At 38.1% G+C, this 24,109-nt stretch overlaps 1 protein-coding gene across 1 annotated transcript in view; it reads right to left on the bottom strand.

Moving 5' to 3' along the window:
• Positions 1–24,109, bottom strand: part of LOC126299569 (rab-like protein 6) — a 177,977-nt gene that overhangs the window by 84,534 nt on the left and 69,334 nt on the right. Inside the window, exons 6-7 of the mRNA XM_049991568.1 lie at positions 8,655–8,864; positions 7,702–7,958 (exon numbers count right to left, since the gene is read on the bottom strand). Of these exons, the coding sequence (XP_049847525.1) occupies positions 7,702–7,958; positions 8,655–8,864 (467 nt within the window). The remainder of the gene's footprint in view (positions 1–7,701; positions 7,959–8,654; positions 8,865–24,109) is intronic.

Genomic DNA, 24,109 nt, shown 5'->3' with positions numbered 1-24,109 from the left:
TTCCTAATCTAATTCCCTCAGCATCACCCGATTTAATTTGACTACATTCCATTATCCTCGTTCTGCTTTTGTTGATGTTCATCTTATACCCTCCTTTCATGACACTGTCCATTCCGTTCAATTGCTCTTCCAAGTCCTTTGCTGTCTCTGACAGAATTACAATGTCATCGGCAAACCCCAAAGTTTTTATTTCTTCTCCATGAATTTTAATACCTACTCCAAATTTTTCTTTTGTTTCCTTTACTGCTTGCTCAATATACAGATTGAATAACATCGGGGAGAGGCTACAACCCTGTCTCACTCCTTTCCCAACCACTGCTTCCCTTTCATGCCCCTCGACTCTTATGACTGCCATCTGGTTTCTGTACAAATTGTAAATAGCCTTTCGCTCCCTGTATTTTACCCCTGCCACCTTCAGAATTTGAAAGAGAGTATTCCAGTCAACATTGTCAAAAGCTTTCTCCAAGTCTACAAATGCTAGAAACGTAGGTTTGCCTTTTCTTAATCTTTCTACTAAGATAAGTCGTAAGGTCAGTATTGCCTCACGTGTTCCAACATTTCGACGAAATCCAAACTGATCCTCCCCGAGGTCCGTATCTACCAGTTTTTCCATTCGTCTGTAAAGAATTCGCATTAGTATTTTGCAGCTGTGACTTATTAAACTGATAGTTCAGTAATTTTCACATCTGTCAGCACCTGCTTTCTTTGGGATTGGAATTATTATATTCTTCTTGAAGTCAGAGGGTATTTCGCCTGTCTCATACATCTTGCTCACCAGCTGGTAGAGTTTTGGCATGACTGGCTCTCCCAAGGCCATCAGTAGTTCTAATGGAATGTTGTCTACTCCGGGGGCCTTGTTTCGACTCAGGTCTTTCAGTGCTCTGTCAAACTCTTCACGCAGTATCTTACCTCCCATTTCGTCTTCATCTACATCCTCTTCCATTTCCATAATATTGTCCTCAAGTACATCGCCCTTGTATAAACCTTCTATATACTCCTTCCACCTTTCTGCCTTCCCTTCTTTGCTTAGAACTGGATTGCCATCTGAGATCTTGATATTCATACACGTGGTTCTCTTCTCTCCAAAGGTCTCTTTAATTTTCCTGTAGGCAGTATCTATCTTACCCCTAGTGAGATAAGCTTCTACATCCTTACATTTGTCCTCTAGCCATCCTTGCTTAGCCATTTTGCACTTCCTGTCGATCTCATTTTTGAGATGTTTGTATTCCTTTTTGCCTGCTTCATTTACTGCATTTTTATATTTTCTCCTTTCATCAATTAAATTCAATATTTCTTCTGTTACCCAAGGATTTCTAGCAACCCTCGTCTTTTTACCTACTTTATCCTCTGCTGCCTTCACTACTTCATCCCTCAGAGCTACCCACTCTTCTTCAACTGTGTTTCTTTCCCCCATTGCTGCCAATTGTTCCCTTATGCTCTCCTTGAAACTCTGTACAACCTCTGGTTCTTTCAGCTTATCCAGATCCCATGTCCTTAAATTCCCACCATTTTGCAGTTTCTTCAGTTTTAACCTACAGGTCATAACCAATAGATTGTGGTCAGAGTCCACATCTGCCCCTGGAAATGTCCTACAATTTAAAACCTGATTCCTAAATCTCTGTCTTACCATTATATAATCTATCTGATACCTTTTAGTATCTCCAGCATTCTACCATGTATACAACCTTCTTTTATGATTCTTGAACCAAGTGTTAGCTATGATTAAGTTATGCTCTGTGCAAAATTCTACCAGACGGCTTCCTCTTTCATTTCTTAGCCCCAATCCATAATCACCTACTATGTTTCCTTCTCTCCCTTGTCCTACTGACGAATTCCAGTCACCCATGACTATTAAATTTTCGTCTCCCTTCACTACCTGAATAATTTCTTTTATCTCATCATACATTTCATCAATTTCTTCATCATCTGCAGAGCTAGTTGGCATATAAACTTGTACTACTGTCGTAGACATGGGCTTTGTGTCTATCTTGGCCACAATAATGCGTTCACTATGCTGTTTGTAGTAGCTTACCCGCATTCCTATTTTCCTATTCATTATTAAACCTACTCCTGTATTACCCCTATTTGATTTTGTATTTATAACCCTGTATTCACCTGACCAAAAGTCTTGTTCCTCCTGCCACCGAACTTCACTAATTCCCACTATATCTAACTTTAACCTATCCATTTCCCTTTTTAAATTTTCTAACCTACCTGCCCAATTAAGGGATCTGACATTCCACACTCCGATCCGTAGAATGCCAGTTTTCTTTCTCCTGATAACGACGTCCTCCTGAGTAGTCCCCGCCCGGAGATCCGAATGGGGGACTATTTTTACCTCCGGAATATTTTACCCAAGAGGACGTCATCATCATTTAATCATACAGTAAAGCTGCATGTCCTCGGGATAAATTACGGCTGTAGTTTCCCCTTGCTTTCAGCCGTTCGCAGTACCAGCACAGCTAGGCCGTTTTGGTTGATGTTGCAAGGCCAGATCAGTCAATCATCCAGACTGTTGCCCCTGCAACTACTGAAAAGGCTGCTGCCCCTCTTCAGGAACCACATGTTTGTCTGGCCTCTCAACAGATACCCCTCTGTTGTGGTTGCACCTACGGTACAGCCATCTGTATCGCTGAGGCACGCAAGCCTCCCCACCAACGGCAAGGTCCATGGTTCATGGGGGGGGGGGGGGGGGGGGGTTGCTGAACTATTGTCATTAAATAAAAAAATTTACTATTGTCATTAAATAAAAAATTTAAGTAATCTAGAATAAACATGGATGAACAGTTTCTCCACTACATTTACATTAAATGTAACATGTGGTTTACAGTTTCCTTCACCATTTAACTTTTGAAAACCAGATGGAAATTCAGTGTTGATACACAACTTGTCTGTTTGAAGACATGGAAATATAGATTTTTATTCTCTAACTGATCAGTCTTAAATCATCTTATCCTTTTATGAGCAGTGATGGGAGTATTCTGAACAATATATAACTCTTCACACAAACGAGGGTCACTCTAAAAGTCTGATAGTAACTGCATTGGAACTCACTGACATACTTCCACCAAAAACACATAATAGCAGAATCCAGTCCACATTACTGTTGCGAATTTCAACTATGTGCAACTTTCATAAATAATCGTGCTTTGAATGACAGTATGTGAAACTAGGCCTAAGAGTTCAATAATGCCCGCCACTGAAGTAAACACATTTAATATCAACAGACTTATTGAAGAGAACACCTGCTGCCCATAATAGCATATTCAGTTTGCTTTTTGACTTGGACCTAAGATATAAAATTGATTATGATGGTAACCTATTTTATGAAGCAAAAAGGAATAAAAATAAGCTTACTGTTTAATTTCCTGCTACAGATGAGGTCATTGTAGCCAGACACATAAGACTGAAGGGTGAAGGAGATTGGTCTTGTTCTTTTCCTGTTACTCAACTAACATGGAAAAACTAAATTTGAGAAGATCTATGGGGACTGAACTCTGCTCCTCCCAAATGAGAGTCCAACACTTTTAATGATTATTCCAGGTGGCTTGATTTTTAGGAAGCTTCTTAACATTTACTTAAAACAATTTTTACTGCAGGAAATCAACAAACACTTCCATCAGCATGTGTGGACCAGGTAACCATCCTAAATCCTAAATTATATTAATTTTAGTAAACTGTAATGGACCTTACATTTTCCTGGCAGTTAGAGAAAGAGTTTGCCTTACTAAACTGTTTTGAAATATCAGATAAATCAAGATTGCTTGTAAATCTTTTTATTGATTACTGGTTTTGACAGGTCTGTGTTGTCATCATTCGATCTTGTAAGACATTAACAGAGATAGCTTGTTCCTAGTGCATTAGGACATGAACACAAGATGATTAATATTTTATATTTGTGGTATTTTTGTCTTTTTAACATGCTGATGCTCCGTGGTATCTTTCATTGTAAAACAACGCAACATCACTACGTGACTTGGAAGTTTGCGAAGGTCATGAACTTCTGTTAACATGTTACAAGACTCGATGACAAGAGCACAGATCTATCAAAACCAGTAATCAATAAAGATTTACAAGTGCTCTTGGTATACATTATATATCAAAATAATATAACAATTCAGATTTCCCCAAGAGTTTGCTACAACATCAAATATATATAAAAAGTTTATTTATTTCCACAATGTGTTTTTGAGGTTTAGACCATCTTGATCAGATAGATTTATGTACATTAATATGGCATGTATGTATTGTGTTATGATTTTAGAGTAACCTGTGGCACTGTTTAGTAGAGAACAAATAAAACACTATTTCAATTTTTTATCTATGAGACAGTGCCACAGGTTACTCTAAAGTTGTAACAACATATACGTGCCATATTAATCCACATAAATCTCTCAACATGCATTGTGGAAATAAATAAATAGTGCCTCATAATAGTAACTAGTACTTTCATTTGATATCGGTAACAGTAATGGTAATGGTAAAGCCTAACCAAAAATGTTCGCATTTAGAGCTTGCCACGATGAAAGCATTCCACCTGGAAAATATGACATTTATCGCTTAACTCTGTATGAAGAACTAAAAGTGTTGTGATACTTCACCTGACAATCAGACTATTCGCTTTGATCTGAAAATCTATCAATTTCATCCAATATATTATTTGCTTTCTTATTCAGTTTTTTACCTGAATCTGAAACAGTTATAATTGTGCTTCCAGAAAACATATACCACAAATAAAAGTATGCAAACTTGAGGAAAAACCCAAGTTATGCTACATTATTAAGATCTAGGATACTTGTTTCTTATATGACATCATAAAGCAATTTCGAGCGTCTAACACAAATAACAGTAATGGAACATTATGACTTTCCCTGAAGTCTATAATGCTGTAAATTATTTTGCAGTATACATATTTTGCATATCTGCATATTCTTAATATTGTTTGTCTGCTAACAGCACAACTGATGACCTGACACCCCATTGGTGATTCCTTTTACATTCAACCTACACAAAGAACAGACATCAAGTTGTTTTACTTTTTTCCCCCTGCAGAATGCATAAGAAAGTCAATATGGAAATCTCTGCAACACACATATCTTCCATAATATGTGGGACATCACACACTCAATTATTTTTCAGAAAGTTACCTAAGTTAGATTTGGGGACATCTGTAAACTGCAATCAATACATACTTTCTTTTGCTGCATTTAAGTATTACTGTTTACTACACTATATTAAAACATTGATTAGTCTAAAGAGAAAGTTAATACCCAACTCAGTAATAACAACCTAGGTTTGTAGTCACTGTTCAGAGCAGTGGGCTGCTAACCAACTTATTGCTGACACAAGTGATAGACTAAATTCATTTTATGAGTAGAAAATCAAATTAGATATTGGAGGTGACATCAAGCAAAATCGCAGGACCAGTAAACAGTAAAAATGGTTTCATGCTGTACACTATAGTTAATCTTGCCAGCACCATATCAGTATTTACTTGGAGTGGCACACATGTGGCTGAAAATGAGTGGATGATGCCACGACTAACTGGGCAGATAGTAGAGGGTCACCAAGATCTCCACCAATGGGTCCAGACTGAAGAGACTGTGGAGGTAACATAATAGGCTGTTGGACCAGTTTGAGCTGCTGAAGATGGTGGTCGTGTGTGTGAGATGTGCTTCGTTGTATGAATGTGTGTGTGTGTGTGTGTGTGTGTGTGTGTGTGTGTGTGTGTGTGTGTGTGTGTGTGTGTGTGAGTGGGGGTGGGGGGGGGGGAGGGGGGCTTTCTTCTAAAAGTTGTTAAAATAATAAATGTTTAAAATGAAATTAAATGAATTTATCAAAACCGTTTGTAAAGTAACAACACAGTCTTTTTTACATAACTGCTTTTATAAAAATGTGATTGTTATGATCAATAATAACCCGTTAAGAACTAGTGTAACATTACTGTGCTATCTGTGAACTCAGTCAAATGTATGCTTTGTATACATTTTGTAAAGCAGCAGCTTATTTATTGCAATGTAATATCGAATGGATATATGCTCATTTAATTTCAGCTGTAAATGACTGTTCCATTCCTGAGCACTTTATTTTGCTTTAAAATCAAACTTGTAATAGTAACACAAGTAAGCCAGGGAAGCACTAAATCTTTTCCTTTGGTAAATTTTCATGTGACCTTTATGTGCACCACTTGAGGGTAGCACAGGGAGTCACTTGTGGGCAGTGCTAAGATGCAGTTGATGTTTGAGGGATATAGTAAAAGTGTAAAGTTCTGTACGACAAAACCATAGTTGGAGTCACAAACGATGGTGGTTGAGTTTAGGATTATTATGCGCACCAGTGTCATTGGTATTGTTCTGAGCACCTGCTCTGAATGACATAGAGAGTTGTTTAGTGAATTTCTATTTTATTTGTTGCGAGTTGTTATCGCCGATAGTGGTGGTTAGTGACGAATTCTTCATAATCAAACAAGAGATGTAATTTGCAGGATACCTGCATCCTCCAAGCGGAAAGCACGCGCATGTGCTTACCGCAACTTTCTCTTGGAATCGTCAACAATGCCATCCCCATCTGTGCCTCGACATGCACGAACCACCATCGTTCATAAATAAGATTATAGTTACATATTCCATGGATCATTTTGGATGATAGATCATAGTGATGTGGAACGAATCATTTTACATTCATATAGCAAATTTATTTGCACATATGGTTACATTCTGAATATTTCTTCATTTCTCTTATTTTTCTTTCTTCAAAAATGAAACAGATATACAGGTGTCAGTTAGTAACTCCTATCCACCACATTTTACACATTACAGTAATAGAAATTCTTCTACAGAACAGAGAAAGTCAAGGAGAAAGTTTCTCAGTTAGCTTTCAAATTTTACTTTGCTGCCTGTCAGACTTTTATATCACTGGGTAAGTGACCAAAAATTTTTGTTGCAGCACTGTGCACCCCTTTCTGAGCTAAAGAGAACCTAAATTAAGAATTGGTCTGGTAATATGCACACAGCTGCTACCACCAGGAGTGTCACTGCCTAGGCACATCCACTGTGCTGGCCTAATGGTGCCCACAGCTTCCTTTTAAAGCTGGCAGTGCAGCGCAATGCAGCAGCTCTGCAGCCACTTATGTCTTCTCTGTGGTATAATGTTGCTCTCTCTACAGATTGTTGTCTTGGTTCTGAACTTGCTACATCTTAGTTTTCGATCTCAGTTTTCTCACTGGAGTTGTTACTCTGTCATGCCATCTCCACTGTCTTTCTTTTTCTTGTGCTGTCCACCTGTTACTCTTTGGCGGCTTGCTGTTGACACTCCTGGACAGTTGGTCAGTCTCCACTGGTTCTCAAGTCATTTCCAGTTTTGTCTGATCCCGGACACTATAATACTGTTTGTAGTCTTTCCCAAATTTTGTGCATTATCTTCATCCAAAGTTTCAATCCATTGCATTATATGTTCATAGATAGAAAATTTAATTTCTGCGTCCCTCTATTATTCCTATTCCCCGTGTTCATTGATGTGACTTCTTTAATGAAACGAGTGTTCCAATTTTCAAAACATAATGCACTGAAATGCAAGTGTGCCACCTGGAAGCTAGAAAGGAACATGGTAGCAACAGAAAATTGTACTTACAGATTGGAAAGCTTTTTGCAACTTCGATAAAAGCTATATCGAGCTTATTAATTACTTTCAGAAACCAATTACCAGTAGATTCTTCAGTTGTTTCTTTAGGTTTCCCAAACATTTTATAAACATAGCCAGCTGTTTGATCTGGTATAGGAATGCCACCTCCAACAGGAACAGGAACAGCAACAGGAACAGAATTACTGCGTTTCACAGATGGAGTATCAGCAGTAGAGGCTGTTGGCTGTTGTGATACCTGTTGAGTTGTCTGAGGAGTGGGAACAGATGACGCAGAATCTGCTACTTGTCGTCTCTTGTTTACAAGGTTATCTAAAAACCTAAACATAAGATAAATATGATTAACATACAGTTACAGAACAGGAATGTGTACAAATACATTTAACATGTGGTCAGATATAAAAGGGAACAAATGTATTAATTGACTAACAGATAAACAACAATATCCATCTGATACTGTTGAATAGTATTCATTAAGAAATGATAAGAATGTGCTGAAATATTAATAAAATGAAAGGTAAACCAAATAAGGAAAGTAACAGAAGAAAACATATTTTCAAAAAGAGTATACAGAGATCACACAAACACAGTGAGACTCATATTTGATACCTTTACGCCTATCACCTGCTAATTCAGGTTACTCACAATTTTCAAACTGATTATTTCATTTACATATATAGCAGAACTTCTTATGAAAACAATGAATGAAGTACTCTTCCTACTTATTAAAATATCAAGTACATGTCTCTATTTACTGGCATATCATAAACATAACATGTAAACACTTTAAAGCATACTGACATCTCAGTGACTTTATACTAGCATTACCTACAATGATAGTGATGATGAGCTATGAACACAATGTGTTCTGGACCTACAGTAAATGAGTTGTTGTTCTGAGTTTTCACCAATACTGAAAACTATTGTGGAGAAATCATCATCTTACAGGCTATTCAGTCCTCCAATTGTAACTATCATTACTATGCACTTTAACTAATGCAAACCAAAATACTTGCTTGTTGTAGTCTGCTTCATCACTTTCAAGAAATAAATCTAATTCCTGACTGGTTAGTTTTGTTTCTTCTTCATTTGTGGCAAGCTGGGCCAGTAATGTTTCATGTTGTAACTGGAGAAAGGGTAGATTTAGGAACTTATGTAGTAGTTTGAGGCCAAATCCATTTCTCATAGAGGACTCCGCATACCGTATTTGAGCTGAACCAGCAGGCCTGAAAAATTAAATTGAAGAAAACATTAATGATATAACATTTGTGCAGGATTTTGAGTGTCACTGTCACTTGGCTAAGCACCTCAACGAAAACAGAAGCATAGCATATTGTCCACACGTCCTACATGAATCTTAGTCCAATTTACATTACATCTCATTTTAAAAACATTACCGTGACATTAAAAACCACCATGAAAAGCTTCAGCGCCATTTAGCTAACATTATTACAGGAATGAAGAAGAAAAGAATTGTATCCAAACCCCTGATAATTAGCAGTAAGTTTGCTAACCCAACCAAAACCCAATGCATTAGAAAACCAAGAATCTTTCTAGCTTCAATACTAGACAGTACACACACATCGGTGTATTACTTTGTGCAGATGGCTAAAAATTTCACTGTTTAAAGGCCATAAAAAATGGAGAAAAAGCAAAAAAGAGGGGGAGGAGGGGGGGAGGATTAAAAAGGAAACGTACATTCCAAAAATCAATTAGCAAATTACTGAACAAATTAGCATGCTGAACTGAATATTTTGAAGATATTAAACAAAATAAAGATAAATCTGCCCCCAAAGGCTAGTTTAAACATGATAGCACTGTAGTAGCTACAGTCCTACAGAAGACAGTATGCCATTGCTTTTCTCTGCCATATGAAATGACTTAACCTGTCCAGTTGCTGGGGTGCCTGCAGTTTAACATGGTCCCTCAACCACAATGTTGGCTGCCATTTTTTACACAGTCAAACATCGTAAGTAGTGAAATAAACAATGTGAGATAAAAAATGCTAAGAACCTTGAACCTAGGAATTGTTGTCTGACAGGTTCTCACCAAGCCACACTGAAGGCAACTTACACAACTGAAAGAACAGATAAATACTGAGGGATTTTATGTTATTCAGATGCCCAACAATGTGGTTATGGTTAGGGGCTATCAGAAAGTTTTAAGACTAGCTCTGTTTGTAAGAAATTACTTTATTTACATATCTACATTTACATAGATATACCTACAAAACAGTCACCTTATTCAGCATTATAGCACTCCTAATGTTTTTGTCACTGCTGAAATGAGTCCTGGAAGTGTTCATTTTGATATGTGTCAAGTACCTTCTGCAATTCATGCCAGATCTTCACAATGGTGGCAAAACAGCTTTGAGCCTGAGATGGTGAAGTTCACAGGGGCCAAATGTGGCAAGTAGGGTGGGTGTGTATGTGCAACAGCCATGTTTCTGGTGAGAAGCTTACATGTTAGGAGAACATGGTGACAGGGTGCACTGTGGCAGTGGTGCAGCCACTCTGCCATGTGCCACAGATTCAGTCATGTTTGCCAAGTATCTTCCTTCACGCATTTTAAAACAAGGCACTGGAAATCACTGATGATGGTAAGACCTCTTGGGACAAATTCAAGATGCACAATGCTGCAGATGGTGAAAAAGAGAATGAGCATGCACTTGGTCACACTGCAGACATGCCTTGCCTTTTTTGGTCTTGAGATAATTAGCTCTGCCACTGTGAAGCCTGTTGCTTTGTCTCAGTGTCATACCCATACACCTACACTTTGTCACTCATAATGATCCTCGACACGGAGGACAGATCATCCAGGGCACATTGGCAGAACTTTTGGCAGATTTCAAAATGATGTTTTTCTGCTCCTGGATCAACAGCCTGGGGCAACAAATCAGCAGCAACACGCCACATGTTAAAATCACACAGGATAACTTGCAATTTTCCATATGACAGACCAAAATTGTCAGCAATGTTGTGGACTGTTCCCCAAAATCACAAGTTGCTGAACAGTTTCGACATTTTCAGGTGTTTTGCTCATAGAAGGTCAGCCCAATTTCTTCCACTGATGTTGTTCCACTCCTGAAGCGCAAATGCCCCTCAAAAACATCTTGCATGGCTCACTATAACATCATCACACACTTGACGAATCATGTCAACCATCTGCATGGCGGATTTCCCCAGATTCACACAGAATTTCAAGTTTGCTCACTGTTCTATGTTGCTGGTCATGCCTATATTGCAGATATGGTAACAAATGTGGCCACAGTAGCCCCAGCTCCACAGCTTCCAAAGCAAACAGGATTCTGTCTCTCAGCGCACTTACTTGTGCCAGAGTGTGCAGTTTTGTACTGTCATCTGTTGGTGTGTTACACAGCTAGTCTTCAAAATTTTTGATACCCCTTGAAAATCATTTAAATATCACAAATGAACATAAAATTTCCTTTATACTGCTAGTACATAAAAAAAGAAAGGAAATAATTTAAAAATGAACACTGCAACAGTATATTTGATATCTGTGGCTGTCTAATGGATTTTTCTCAAAACTGTATGTGACATACTAAAATATCCCTCTCAATATTTGGTCATCAGCTTTATTATGCATTCTGAGTATCAGGCAGTTTTGTTAAGCACTTGGAATAGAAACTGGAAGGAGATCAACACACAATACAACACTTTGTTAATCATCACAGATAGTGCACAATCTCAGATTGGACAATGAATGGCCTTTTCAAAGGAACTATCTTGACATTCACTTCACATGACCTATGAATTAGAATCCCATTCCTATTGAATCCAAGATCACTGTGAAACTCAGACAGTGGGTCTGGCGAGTACATGTTTCTTGAGTTCTGAGACGCCTTCAATTAACATCAAATTACATGAACTCTTCTTTTTGTGGATCCATACTGAGTAGATCCTCCATGAATGTAGACAATGTCATATTTTTTCATTATATGATATTCATAAAATACCGTAGTAATAATAATAATAATAATAATAATAATAATAATAATAATAATAATGATAACCACACACACATACACTACATCAACCAGGTCTGTTTAGAAATTTGTCAGTGGAGTAGGAGGAGTAGGCTGTATGTAAGTTTTTTCAGGCTACTCTTAAACTGAACTTTATTTGTAAGTAAACTTTTTATGGTTCCTGGCAAGTTTTAAAAATACGTGTTCCTGTATAGCAAACCCCCTTTTTTGACTAAAGTAAGTGCCTTTATATCTTTATGCAGGTTGTTGTTGATCCTAGTATTAATTTTGTTCCTATTATTGTTCCTGTTTGTTGGAAAGGTGGATTATGGTTTACAACATATTTCATTATGGAATAAATACACTGAGGAGCAGTAGTTAGTGTACTAAGCTCCTTGAACAGGCTTTTACTGCATGCTTGTGAATTTGTACAACAAATAATGCATATTACACACTTTTGAATTCTGAAAACTTGTATTTGATTTGAAAAGTCACTCAAAAATATGACACTATATGACATTACAGAGAGAAAGTACTCAAAGTATATCAGATTCATTTATTTTTATGACACCTATGCCTGATAACTTTTTCATTGAAAATAAGGATTTGTTTAGGCATTACAGCAAGTTCTGTGGTATGCTCCTCCAAACTGAATTAATTTTCTGGTTGTAATCCTAGGAATTTACCACTGTCAGCCTCTTAGATATGCCAACTTCATACCTTAATTTTCATGCTGTCATCTAGTACACAATATGTGTTTATAGAATGTGGTATTGGTACACAATGTATCCTCTGCCACATTCAATAATGTAGCTTATACATGCATAGATGATGATGTTTTTTGGGGGAGGAAACCAGACAGCAAGGTCATTGGTCTCATTGGATTAGAGAAGGTCGGGGAAGGAAGTCAGCCGTGCCCTTTCAAAGGAACCATCCCTGCATTTGCCTCGAGCAATTAAGGGACATCATGGCAAATGCAGGATGCACTGTTACAACAGTGATGTGTGTGTGGATCTAGTGAATAGAAGAGGGTCATACACAGAATGTGACCACAGTCAGGGATGACTGCCACCTTGACCCCACGGCCTTAACTGACAGAAAAGCTTCGCCAATAGTGTTGGCTGGGTGTTGACGTACTGTAACAGGTGTGGACACGTCTGAGTTGACAGTTCTATACCATCTGCTGAGGGCTGGACTGGTGATCGCAAACCATTGTGCTAGCTTCAACTGACAAGTAACCACCATTGTCTCTAACTGCAATGTGCACACAAATGCCCTCACTGGAATGCTGAAAGACAGAAAGTAGTGCTTTTGGAAGATTCCCACATCAGCTTGTCCTGCTGTGATGGTTATGTAAGTGTTACATGCTACCACGGTGGATGCAGCTGGGCAGACTGCATTGTTGAGCAGCAGAGTCAGAAAATGCAAAGTTTGACGATTCTGGGGCACCATTAGCTATAACATGCAATCTTGCCTCCTATGTATTGAGGGTAACCTGAACAGTAACCACTACATCAGGGAAGTTTCAGAGCCTGAGGCATTGTCCCTCCTGCAGACAGCTCTGCACGCCATACTTCAACGGGACAAAGCATGGCCAGATGTGGTGAGGAATGTGCTAGTTTCCTTAAAAGAATGACACATATGACATGTAAGTGTACTTCGAAGAATGACGCGTACAACTGCTACCCAGGACTGCACATTAGCCCAACAAGCCATCCATCAAACTTGTCTGAGTTATGGTCATTCAGCAACCTGTTCATTCTGTAGCTCCTGCAACCACTGTTGATGCTTTATGGACACACCTACAAACCATGTGTCAGTGTTTTCTCCAGTAGTATATCCATATTCTTTTTGACTCCTTGTCACAGCATCCAGAGGTTCTGATTGCAGCACACGGCAGTTTTTACGCCATACTGAATTCTATCAGTCAAAGTGCATGTACAGCCCCCTAATTCTAAATGTTTGTGTATTGTTATGTCACTAATTTGTGAAATAAATTTCACTGTAATCATGTGTCTCCTTGGTGTTGCAATTTTCACAGGTGGTAGTGTAGTAGGAAGAATACATAATTAAATTTGCAGGTGATTTTTGGGTAGTACAGGGTGCAAAATTCAGTACACAGAGTGTCATCTCTGGAAGCATTAATGGCTCTAACATGGTAGGGCATCAATTCAAACTGAGCTCAAATGACAGATGTGCACATTTAATTGCATGCTGTGTCAACTCCATACCACAGTTCATCAATTTTAGTGGCTGGCAAGGGTTGGTGTGCGCATCTCTCAGGAACTCACGACCAGATGTTTTCAATGGGTGTAAGATCTGGGGAATATGGACGAAATGTGGGCTTGTGTTATCTTGTTGGTAGATAACATCATGCAAACCTTGAAAAGAGATCACAGGCACAAGCCCAAACATGTTTGAAATGTAAGGCTGCTGTCCAAATTATTGGCTATGCTCACAAAAGGTAAACATGTTGTACACCCTAATGGCATTCCATACCATCACACTAACTGCTATGACCGTATGATGACGATGATGATGATGATGATGATGATGATGATGATCAATGCAGTCTAACAAAGTTTGTTCTCCTTGGAGCCTTCTGCACATCTGTAACTCATCTGAAAAGATGATGTAACACAGTCCTGTGTCAAGTCTTCTCATTGGACTCATCACTGTCAGCATGCCTCTCTCGGTTGCCACACTGAGAGTAGTCACAATAGTCGCCATGCTGACAGTCTGTGGTGCTACAGACATAGTCACACGGTCCATATGGGTACTTCTCCTGCTGCAAACGAGGCCATTTCCTGACTCAACATATGTGACATGGCTGTACGATACTGCGTGCCTGAATGTTCAATGACTGTCCTCTCTAGCACTAATGGTATGGGTTGTTGAGATTCTGAATGGTGTCGGATATGGCCCCTCTCGAACCCATCGTTTCCATATCTGCATGACAGTTATGGGATCCTTAGAGCTGCAAGCAGCAGTATCACTGAATAATAAACCACAGTCTTGATAATCCACGATCCTGCTGCTGTCAAATTTAGACACACACTGGTAGATGTTTCTCCTTCTCACACAAGGCACAACCCAGTCTTGTCACAAACTACCTATATTCAAATGTGATTTCCCCACTGGGAAATTTTGAACTGTTTGTGAGGAATCTGGATTCCTAATTGTGCTATCTGTCACACAGAAGCAAGCAGTTAATTGTCTGTGTTGACTTCAATGTAGATTTCTAAAGGATTCTGATAGGAAAAATGATCTGGAAATCTTATCTGGATCCTAAAATTTGATCTCAGTAATTAGCTGTAGGACCCTATTTGATAATGTTTTCTTTGGAGAATCTTAAAGCAAGAAAATAACTATTTACCCAGCAACAAATGCTATCTCTGATCATGACACACAGTTAGGATAAATAACATAGTGCCGTGCAGTATGGATACCCCTCAGTGGAAATCAGTTGGAATAATTAATGACTCCAGGACAAATATTCTTACGAATAGTTTACAATAGATGACCTGGGATGAAATTTATAATGAAGAAAATGCTAACATACAAGTTAATGTATTCCATGATACATTCATATCATTACTTGAAAACAGCTTTCTGCATACACTAATCAGAAAGCACATTAACCAGCCATGTAAAAAAAACATGGGTCACTAGAGGTATTATAGTGTCTTGTGAAAGGAAAAGGGAAATCTGTCTGTTAGCAAGAACAAGTAGAGATCCTGCAGTAGATGCAGACTACAAAAACTACTCAAAATTACTGAGAAATGTTGTTAAAAAAACCAAGGAACATGCACACAAAGTCATAAATCAGTAAATCCAAAGATTTAAGGTTATATGGAATGTAGTGAAACAAGACTGGACAACCAGCCACAGAACAGGATAACACGACCAATCATTACTTAAATATGGTAGAAAGCATAAGGAGAAACAGTTCAATAGAAAGACCACAGCAGTATGTTGAAAAACTAACTGTCATAAAATTCAATCATTTGAATATATCACCAACTTCTGCTTCTGAAATTAAGAAAATTATAGATTCTCTCACAAATAAAAGCTCATCTGGCTTTGATGGTGTGTCCAATAGGATACCAAAGATTTGTTCTCTTATTATAAGACCATTCTTATCGGAAATGTGTAACGCATCACTAACTTAAGGCATTTTTCCAGAGAGACTGAAATATTGTCATTGTTAAACCCCTCTTTAACCCTCTATGGATGAGTTTGACAAATCTGTAATGCTTACAGTACATTGCTGTATCTGCATAGTGAGATGCATTTTCTCACAGTCGCTAACAGATTCATAACGCTTCAGCCTAAAAGTATGAGATTCTATGATTCACCATAAGAAATTCTTCAATTACTTGAACGACTGCATCTTGGGAGTTCCACGTAGCATGGATGTGTGTATTTCAATTGTTGCTATTTATTATTACTGATCTTGAAGAACATATCAGTTGTGATTCTTCAATTTCTCCAGGCGTATTTTATGATGAAATAAATCTCGGGTGAACAGCCTGGTATGAGTGTGCATAGGACACAATATTTCGGCAATCGACCATGTTGTCATCGTCAAGTGGGCTGATGTACTGACCGGCGGTGGGCCAGCGCCATGTATATATAGGACAATCCCACTCCTGCTCCTCCCTCAGGTGCTTCCTATGAGTCGGTGCAGTCCGCGCCCCGGTTGAGGTCCAGGTACAGCATCTGTTCTCCCGCCGTCTGGGCGCTATCCTAGGTCTTCTCGTTCAGGAGGGTCTGCCGGTACCACTCTCGTTATTCTTCCCTCCTCCCCCGAAGTCGGTACAATCTGGAAAATATCCTTTTTCTTCTTAATCCAGGTGATCGCGGGTTCCCATGCCTTGATAAGGATGTAAGCGCTGTCACAATTTAGTTGTGGCTCCCTTAGTCAGATCTCTATGGCTTCTTTGATGACACAGTCCCAGTATTTGGAAGTCCGTGTCAGGACTTTGGTTTGGACATAATCCACGCTGTGGAATTCTGTCAGGCAATGCTCAGCGATTGCCGACTTACTGGGCTGTTGCAGTCCAGTGTGCTGTTGATGTTCTCAGCATCGGTCCTCAATGGTACGAATGGTCTGCTCTATGTATACACTACCGCATTGGCAAGGTACCTGATAAACACGATTTACATAGACCAAGGTTGTCCTTGACACTACCAAGAAGACTGAAGGACAACCAGGCTGTTCACCTGAGATTTATTTCGTCAAGTTATCAACTTTAAATAAATGTTACTTGATAGAAGTAATTTTGAGGTATATCTGAAGTAGCTGATGTCCTGTGCAAAATGAACAAGGATGTAAGTTGGAGAAAGAGGGGAGTTGAAGGGAGTGTTGGGAAGTGAGTACCAGGTCACCAGCATTGTGAAGCCTAGTGCAGGGTTGGCTCAGGTGACTGACAACATAGGGGAGTTATGTAGGAATTTTACAAAGGAGGATCAGGTAATGATAGTGGGTGGAGCAGGGAACAGTCTTGAGAGGGACAGGGAATATGAAGTAGATGGTGACCTGGTAAAGATGGCTACTCAAACTGGTGGCACTAATGTGCAATTTGTGCAACTGTTTGAGTGTCATGATTGGCCTCATCTTAATGGGGCTGTTAAGTGTGTTAACATAGGGTTGGAGAGGTTGCTGATGGCAGAGGGCATGGTCACATTTCAGTGGCGCCAGTTGGGTCTATCAATAGATCAGGTTTCACTAGGCATGGCCTGGTGGGATCACTCATGGAAAAATTTCTATAGTAGTTGGTGTTAGAGCAGCACCTTTTTTCTAGAATGAGGTCAATTGATAGGTATAACTGCTTAAAGGGAGTCCCTCTGACTAAGGGCTCACCTTCAGAGGATGTCTTGTTTCCAAGTAGAGAAGGAATTAGAATGTTTCATCAAAATATATGAGGTATTAGAGATAAAGTTAGTGAACTGCTTATAGATGTTGACTCTGAAATTATTGGTATTGGAGCACCACTTAAATAATTTGACAATTTAGAGGCTTCCTTTACCAGGACACAGATTAGCTGGCTGTTTTTCAAGAAGTTCCTTACAGGGTGGGGGAGTGGCTATGTACCTAAAAAACAGTAGTTCATTTGAGTCCACAGACATATCACGGCACTGCACTGAACAGATATTAGAATGTTGTGAGGGGCAGTTGAATTTAGTGAAAGTATACTTCTAGTTGTGGTTGTTTATACGTCCCCTAACTCTGACTTCAGAGCATTTATGCTCAAGCTAGAGAGAGTTCTTGATTCACTTTGTAGGAAGTACCAGAAATTAGTTACATGTGGCAACCTCAATATAAATTTTGTATATGATGGCACAAGAAAAAGGGAGTTGGAAGATCTCCTAAATTCATATGAACTGATGCAGATTGTGTTTTCTCCAACTAGGGTGCAGGGGAACAGTAGCACAGCCATAGACAATATTTTTATTCATTCTTCATTACTGTATGGGCATTCTGTTAGTGAAAGGGTGAATGGCCTTTCAGACCATGATGCATAAATTTTAACATTAAAAGGCTGTTGTACTCAAACAAATGCCATATATAATTACAAACTATGTAGGAAAGTTAATCCAACAGTAATAGAGAGTTTTTTAAACCTTGTCAAGGAACAAGAGTGACAGGATGTTTATAGTGCCGATAACAAAGATGATAAATATGATGCTTTCCTTCACACATTTCTCATGCTCTTTGAGAGTTGCTTTCCATTATGACACCCTAAACAGGGTACTAGCAGTAATAGGCAGCCTGGGAGGCTGCCTAGTGGGATGAGGATATCATGTAGAACAAAGTGGGAATTATATCAAAATGTTAGAAATGGCCACAACCAAGCTACAGTAACCCATTACAAACAGTATTGTTAGGTGCTGAAAAATGTTATTAGGAAGGCAAAGAGTATGTGGTATGCAAATAGAATAGCTAATTCACAGGATAAAATTAAAACTATACGATCAGTTGTGAAGGAAGTATCTGATCGGCAGCACACAGTCGACGATATAAAGTCAGTTTGTAGTAAAAATACTTATGTTACTGGTAAGTCAAATGTGTGTACAGTATTTAACAATAATTTTCTGAGCATTGTGGGTGAATTAAATAAAAATTTAGTTTCTACAGGGAATTATATAACTCTCTTGGCAAATGCCTTTCTGAGATTGAAGTCTGAAATATTTCTCTGTGATACAGACAAGGGGGAGATTGAGTCAATAATTAAATCACTGAGGACTAATGACTCTCATGGATATGATGGGGTGCTAGCAGAATATTAAAGTACTGTGTTGCACATGTTAGCTGTGTATTTAGCCTTGTTTGTAATTTTTCGTTTAGGAATGGTCAGTTTCCCGAATGACTGAAGTACTCAGTAATACAGCCTCTTTACAAAAAGGGAGAAAGGGATAATGTAGACAATTTTGACCTATTTCTATGCCATCAGTATTTGCTAAAGATATTAAAAAGGCTGTGTAGGTAAGGATAATTGATCATTTTATATCACATGATTTGCTATCAAATGTACATTTCAGCTTTGGAAGTCATTTAACAACCGAAAATGCTATATTCTCTTCTCTCTGTGAGGTACTGGATGGGTTAAACAACAGGTTTCGAATGCTAGGCATATTTTTTGATTTAACTAAGGCGTTTGATTGTGCTGAACACAAAATATTGCTCCAGAAGTTGGACCATTACGGAATACAGGGAGTAGCTCACAACTGGTTCACCTCTTACTTTAGCAACAGACAGCAAACGGTCATTATTCACAGTGTTGAGACTGGCTGTGATGTGGGGTCTGAGTGAGGTTCGGTCAAATGAGGGATGCCCCAGGGATCAGTGATGGGGCTGCTCCTGTTCCTTATTTATATAAATGATATGGCCTCTAGTATTACCTGTAAATCCTAAATATTTCTGTTTGCTGATGACACTAGCTTGGTAGTAAAGGATGTTGTGTGCAACATTGGCTCATTGTCAAATAGTGCAGTGCATGACCTAAGTTCATGACTTGTAGAAAATAAACTAATGCTAAATCACAGTAAGACTAAGTTTTTACAATTTCTAACACAGTATTCAACAAAACCTGGTGTTTTGATTTCACAGAATGGGCATATGATTAGTGAAACTGGACAGTTCAAATTTCTAGGTGTTCAGATAGATAGTAAGCTGCCGTGGAAAAGCCCGCATTCAGGATCTTGTTCAAATACTTAATACTGCCAATTTTACTATTTGAACGGTATCTGAAGTGAGTGAGTGTTCAACATGAAAATTAGTATACTTTGTTTATTTTCATTCGCTTATGTCATATGTTATTATATTTTGTGATAATTCTTCCCATATTAAAACGATATTTTTGGCTCAGAAACAGGTGGTTCGGGAAATAAGTGCTGTAGGTTCATGAACCTCTTGTCGACCCCTGTTCACGAGTCTGGGTATTTTGACATTGGCCTCTCAATATCCTTAGTGTCATTTATTGTTAACAATATTAGCTTATTCCCAAGAATACCTCTTGTCGACCCCTGTTCACGAGTCTGGGTATTTTGACATTGTGTCATTTGTTGTTAACAATATTAGCTTATTCCCAAGAATAAGGAGCTTTCACTTGGTTAATACACGGCAGAAATCAAAACTGCATTTGGATCAGACTTCCTAAACTCTTGTGCAGAAAGGTGTGCAGTATATTGCTGCATCCATTTTCAGTAAGCTACCACTCAAATTCAAAAACCTTAGCAGTAATCCAACCGCTTTCAAATTGAAACTGAAGAGTTTCCTTATGGGTCACTCCTTCTATTCCGTTAAGGAGTTTGTTGAAAAATTAAGCTGATTCCTGTTGTATTGTTGATTGTGTTTACTTAAACTTATGGATTGACATTTTTTGGGTTCATAAACATTTACTTTTACCTGTTATTACTTTTATGTTTTAATTTCATGTACTGACACATTCCATGACTTTGGGGATTTGCTCCTCAAATTGGTCCTATGGAACTTGATGTGAAAATAAAAATAAAATAAAAACCTCCTTCAAGTGTAGATAATAAAAACCTCCATCAAGTGTAGATACTGAATAAGCAAAGAAGTAGAAAACAGGGCATGCATCAATGCTAACTCCCCAAAAGGTTATTTGTCAGGACAATGTTGGGACATTGGCCAGCTGTGTCTATGAAGAGAGACAGATTGCCAAATTGCAAAGGAAGTCCATCAGTTATCTGCCATATGTGTAACGTTAATTTGTGCATCAAGAAGAAGTGGAACTGTCTTCTGGAGCTTCATAAAGAATAAAAACTATGAGGAACATAAGTTTCAAATTCTTAAATATTTTCATACATCAAGAAAGTATAAACATTATTATTATCAAGATAAAATTTAATTTATCTGTATCCTTAAATGCCTAGTGTAACAAATATGTATCATTACAAAATATATTATATAAAACATGACTTAATGGATTTTTAACAGTATATGTTTATTTTGAGCCTTAATTGACACCAATACAGAATTTATAACTTTTTGTCTTTATTCCTTCATAATTCTGTACATAGTGTGTTAAGTAAGGTGATGGGACCTGTCAATAACTACTGAGCTGCTTCACTTCTGACATCATTTTCTAGAATTTTTGAGAAGGTGATGTATCATACAAATGGAAACACAAGAAATGGATAACAATGTTCTTAGAACTATTGTTGACTGTTTCTGTGAATGATCTATCCCACAATTTTCAAAAGACACAACACATTCAATTCTGCACATACAGGGGTACTATGCCAAAGATAAGTAAGTGTCACACATGGTGAGGAAATAGTAAATGTGGTGGAAACTTCAACATTATTAGGCACCCATATTGATGAGATTTTAAACTGGAAAAAGCAAATTTTGCAACTCCTAAAACAACTTAGTTCTGCCACATTTTCACTTAGAATCACTTGAAAATCACAGGGAGAGACTAATCAGTAAGTTGATATATTTTGCATATTTTTAGTCAGTAATGTCATATGGAATAGTGTTGAGGGGTAAATCCTCTTTAAGAAAGAAGTTATTTGTTGCTCAAAACATGCTATAAGAATAATATTTAGTGCTCCTCCATGATCATCTTGTAGACATCTGTTTAAGGAGTTCGGCATTCTGACTACTGCTTCACAGTACTTTATTTCCTCATGGAGTTTACTGTAAATAACCCACTACAGTTCAAGAGGAGCAATGGTGTATATAATTACAACACCAAAAGGTAAAATGACACTCATTACTCCACATTAAAGTTTCTGAAGCACAAAAAGGGATTCACAATGCCGCAACAAAAATTTGTTATCGCTTACCAAGTGGTATAAAATGTCTGACACACAGCAAACCAAAATTTGAAAACAAACTAAAAAAGTTTCTCCTTGACAACTCCTTCTATTCAACAGTAGAATTTCTTTTATTGTAACGTTTAAAATGTGGTTAGCAAGCATTACCAAGTAACATCTGTATATTAAAAAAAAGACACTTGTAATTGTACAGCATGTAGCCATATTTAGAAATTAATTTGTGATGTGAATGCAAAATGATTCATGGAATATGAAACTAACAAACAGAACCCACTGTGTAATTTTCCCTTATACACAGAGTATAAATGGCATTTCTCCTACCTACTTTTCCAGTTTCACTTAAATGTTAATCATTTGTATATCCAAGCATGTAGTGTACTTCATGCCAGTTTGATGTTTGTTGCAATTTTAATAGCCAGTGGACCGCATCGGTTAGCACAGGATGTTTTAAAACATTGCTTTATATTGTTTCCATTATTGCACAGTTTTGCCTGTAAAGTCAGTTTCAAATGTTTGCCTGGAATACATACAGTATGTTGTCATAAGGTTTTAATTATCACTTCAAAAAAAATAAAGTTACATAACTGAATGTTTGTTTGTTTAAAGGTACATATCACATTCCTGGTACACACAAAAAAATTTGTGTCGCAGTACTGCAGTACAGTAGCGTGCCACTGAAGGGTCCAAAACAAAATGACACTGCTTTTACTGATAAAGCACAGCATTGTGTGGTAATTTGTTTCCAGAACAGTGGAAATGTTGCATCTGTCTCAGATCAATCCAGTTGACTTCTTTAGCTGGATTTATGCAGCACTGTTCTCCTTCAAAATGAATTACCACCCAATACTCCACTTCATCAATGGGCTGCAGAACTGTGTTTTCACTCCTCTAGCAGTGTGCTATAGAAATGTCCATCTGAAGTTTATGTTCACTCGAATTTTTAAGTGCATTTAGTTCCGCATAAGCCGGGAAGATGTCAATACAGCCTATTTTGCCGTTGGGAGTAACTCCATTCAACTTTCTCGATGCTCGTTTCAGCATTTTGTGCTCAGATTGCCAGGCCATCTACTGTAGTTACCTGAGCATCCATTGTAGGATTGAGGTGCATTAATATGAGATGAAGGACAGTGCAAAAGTAAAACTTGATTCAAAAGAATATATCTTGAGTGTGAAAGGTGGTAGTTGTCAAAATGTTCGGAAGAGATTTTCATTAGTGACTGATAAAGATGTCAGTTACATGTATCGTCACAAATGCTTTGCTCTCCTGTCTCTACAAATATGCCACCACACATCTGAAGGCACACATCTGCAGAACATGACAAAGTGTAAGTTCTGAAGCATTACCAGTTTCAGTGACAGTTATGGCAATTAAAAAGGTGCATAGAAACTTCCGCCACAGATCTTCAGCCATTTACATTAATATTAGGTGTAGGATTTTGTGTTTAATGTCAGGAGTTTGTAAAGATCAGTTCAGAATTGGGACACACAGACATCTCCAACATCCTATGACAGTGGCACGCAACATCAAGGACAAGCTGTTGAAATATGGGGGAGTATGACAACCAACATTATCCAGGTCATAGGTGTGAAAGCATGTGGATGTACAGGGAATTTATGGAGCGATAAACATTGAAAAATGTGTTACCCATCTATTACTGTGCACTTTTTGTCAAGATTAGGCACTACAAAATATAGTATTGGAGACAAGAACTAGAATGAGGATACATTAGATTGCTTCGAGTATATTACTAGCACTTTAATAAGATTTCATTGCCACACAGCAAGGTGCTAATGTATGTAAAGCATTGCAATCCTTTCAGCATTATGCATGCATTTGAAGTGTTTTTGAACCCAGTCCTGAAACACATGTTTGATGATGATTATTTGATAAATGAGGTTGCAATGGTTTATTCCACTACTTATGCTGCCACAGATACAGTCTGTTTCATGAAGAATACTGGTGACATATATTTGATACAGGCATGCTTGAAGCAACAAATGGAGAGTACGTGAAAAAGCGTGTTTTGAATCTTACAGCATGTAGTTAGGCAGCACAATAAAATGATGTCAGTGGTTCCGCAGAGAGGCAATATGATTTTTCATTACAAGGCCAACTATCGTTACAAAGTTGTTCTGTGAAACTTTGCAGTGTTTCCCAATTTTTGTTATTGAATA

Source organism: Schistocerca gregaria, chromosome X (assembly GCF_023897955.1).
Source record: "Schistocerca gregaria isolate iqSchGreg1 chromosome X, iqSchGreg1.2, whole genome shotgun sequence".
Lineage (NCBI taxonomy): Eukaryota > Metazoa > Arthropoda > Insecta > Orthoptera > Acrididae > Schistocerca > Schistocerca gregaria.
The sequence above is the reverse complement of the archived record's forward strand: the minus strand, read 5'-3'. Positions and strand labels throughout refer to the sequence as shown.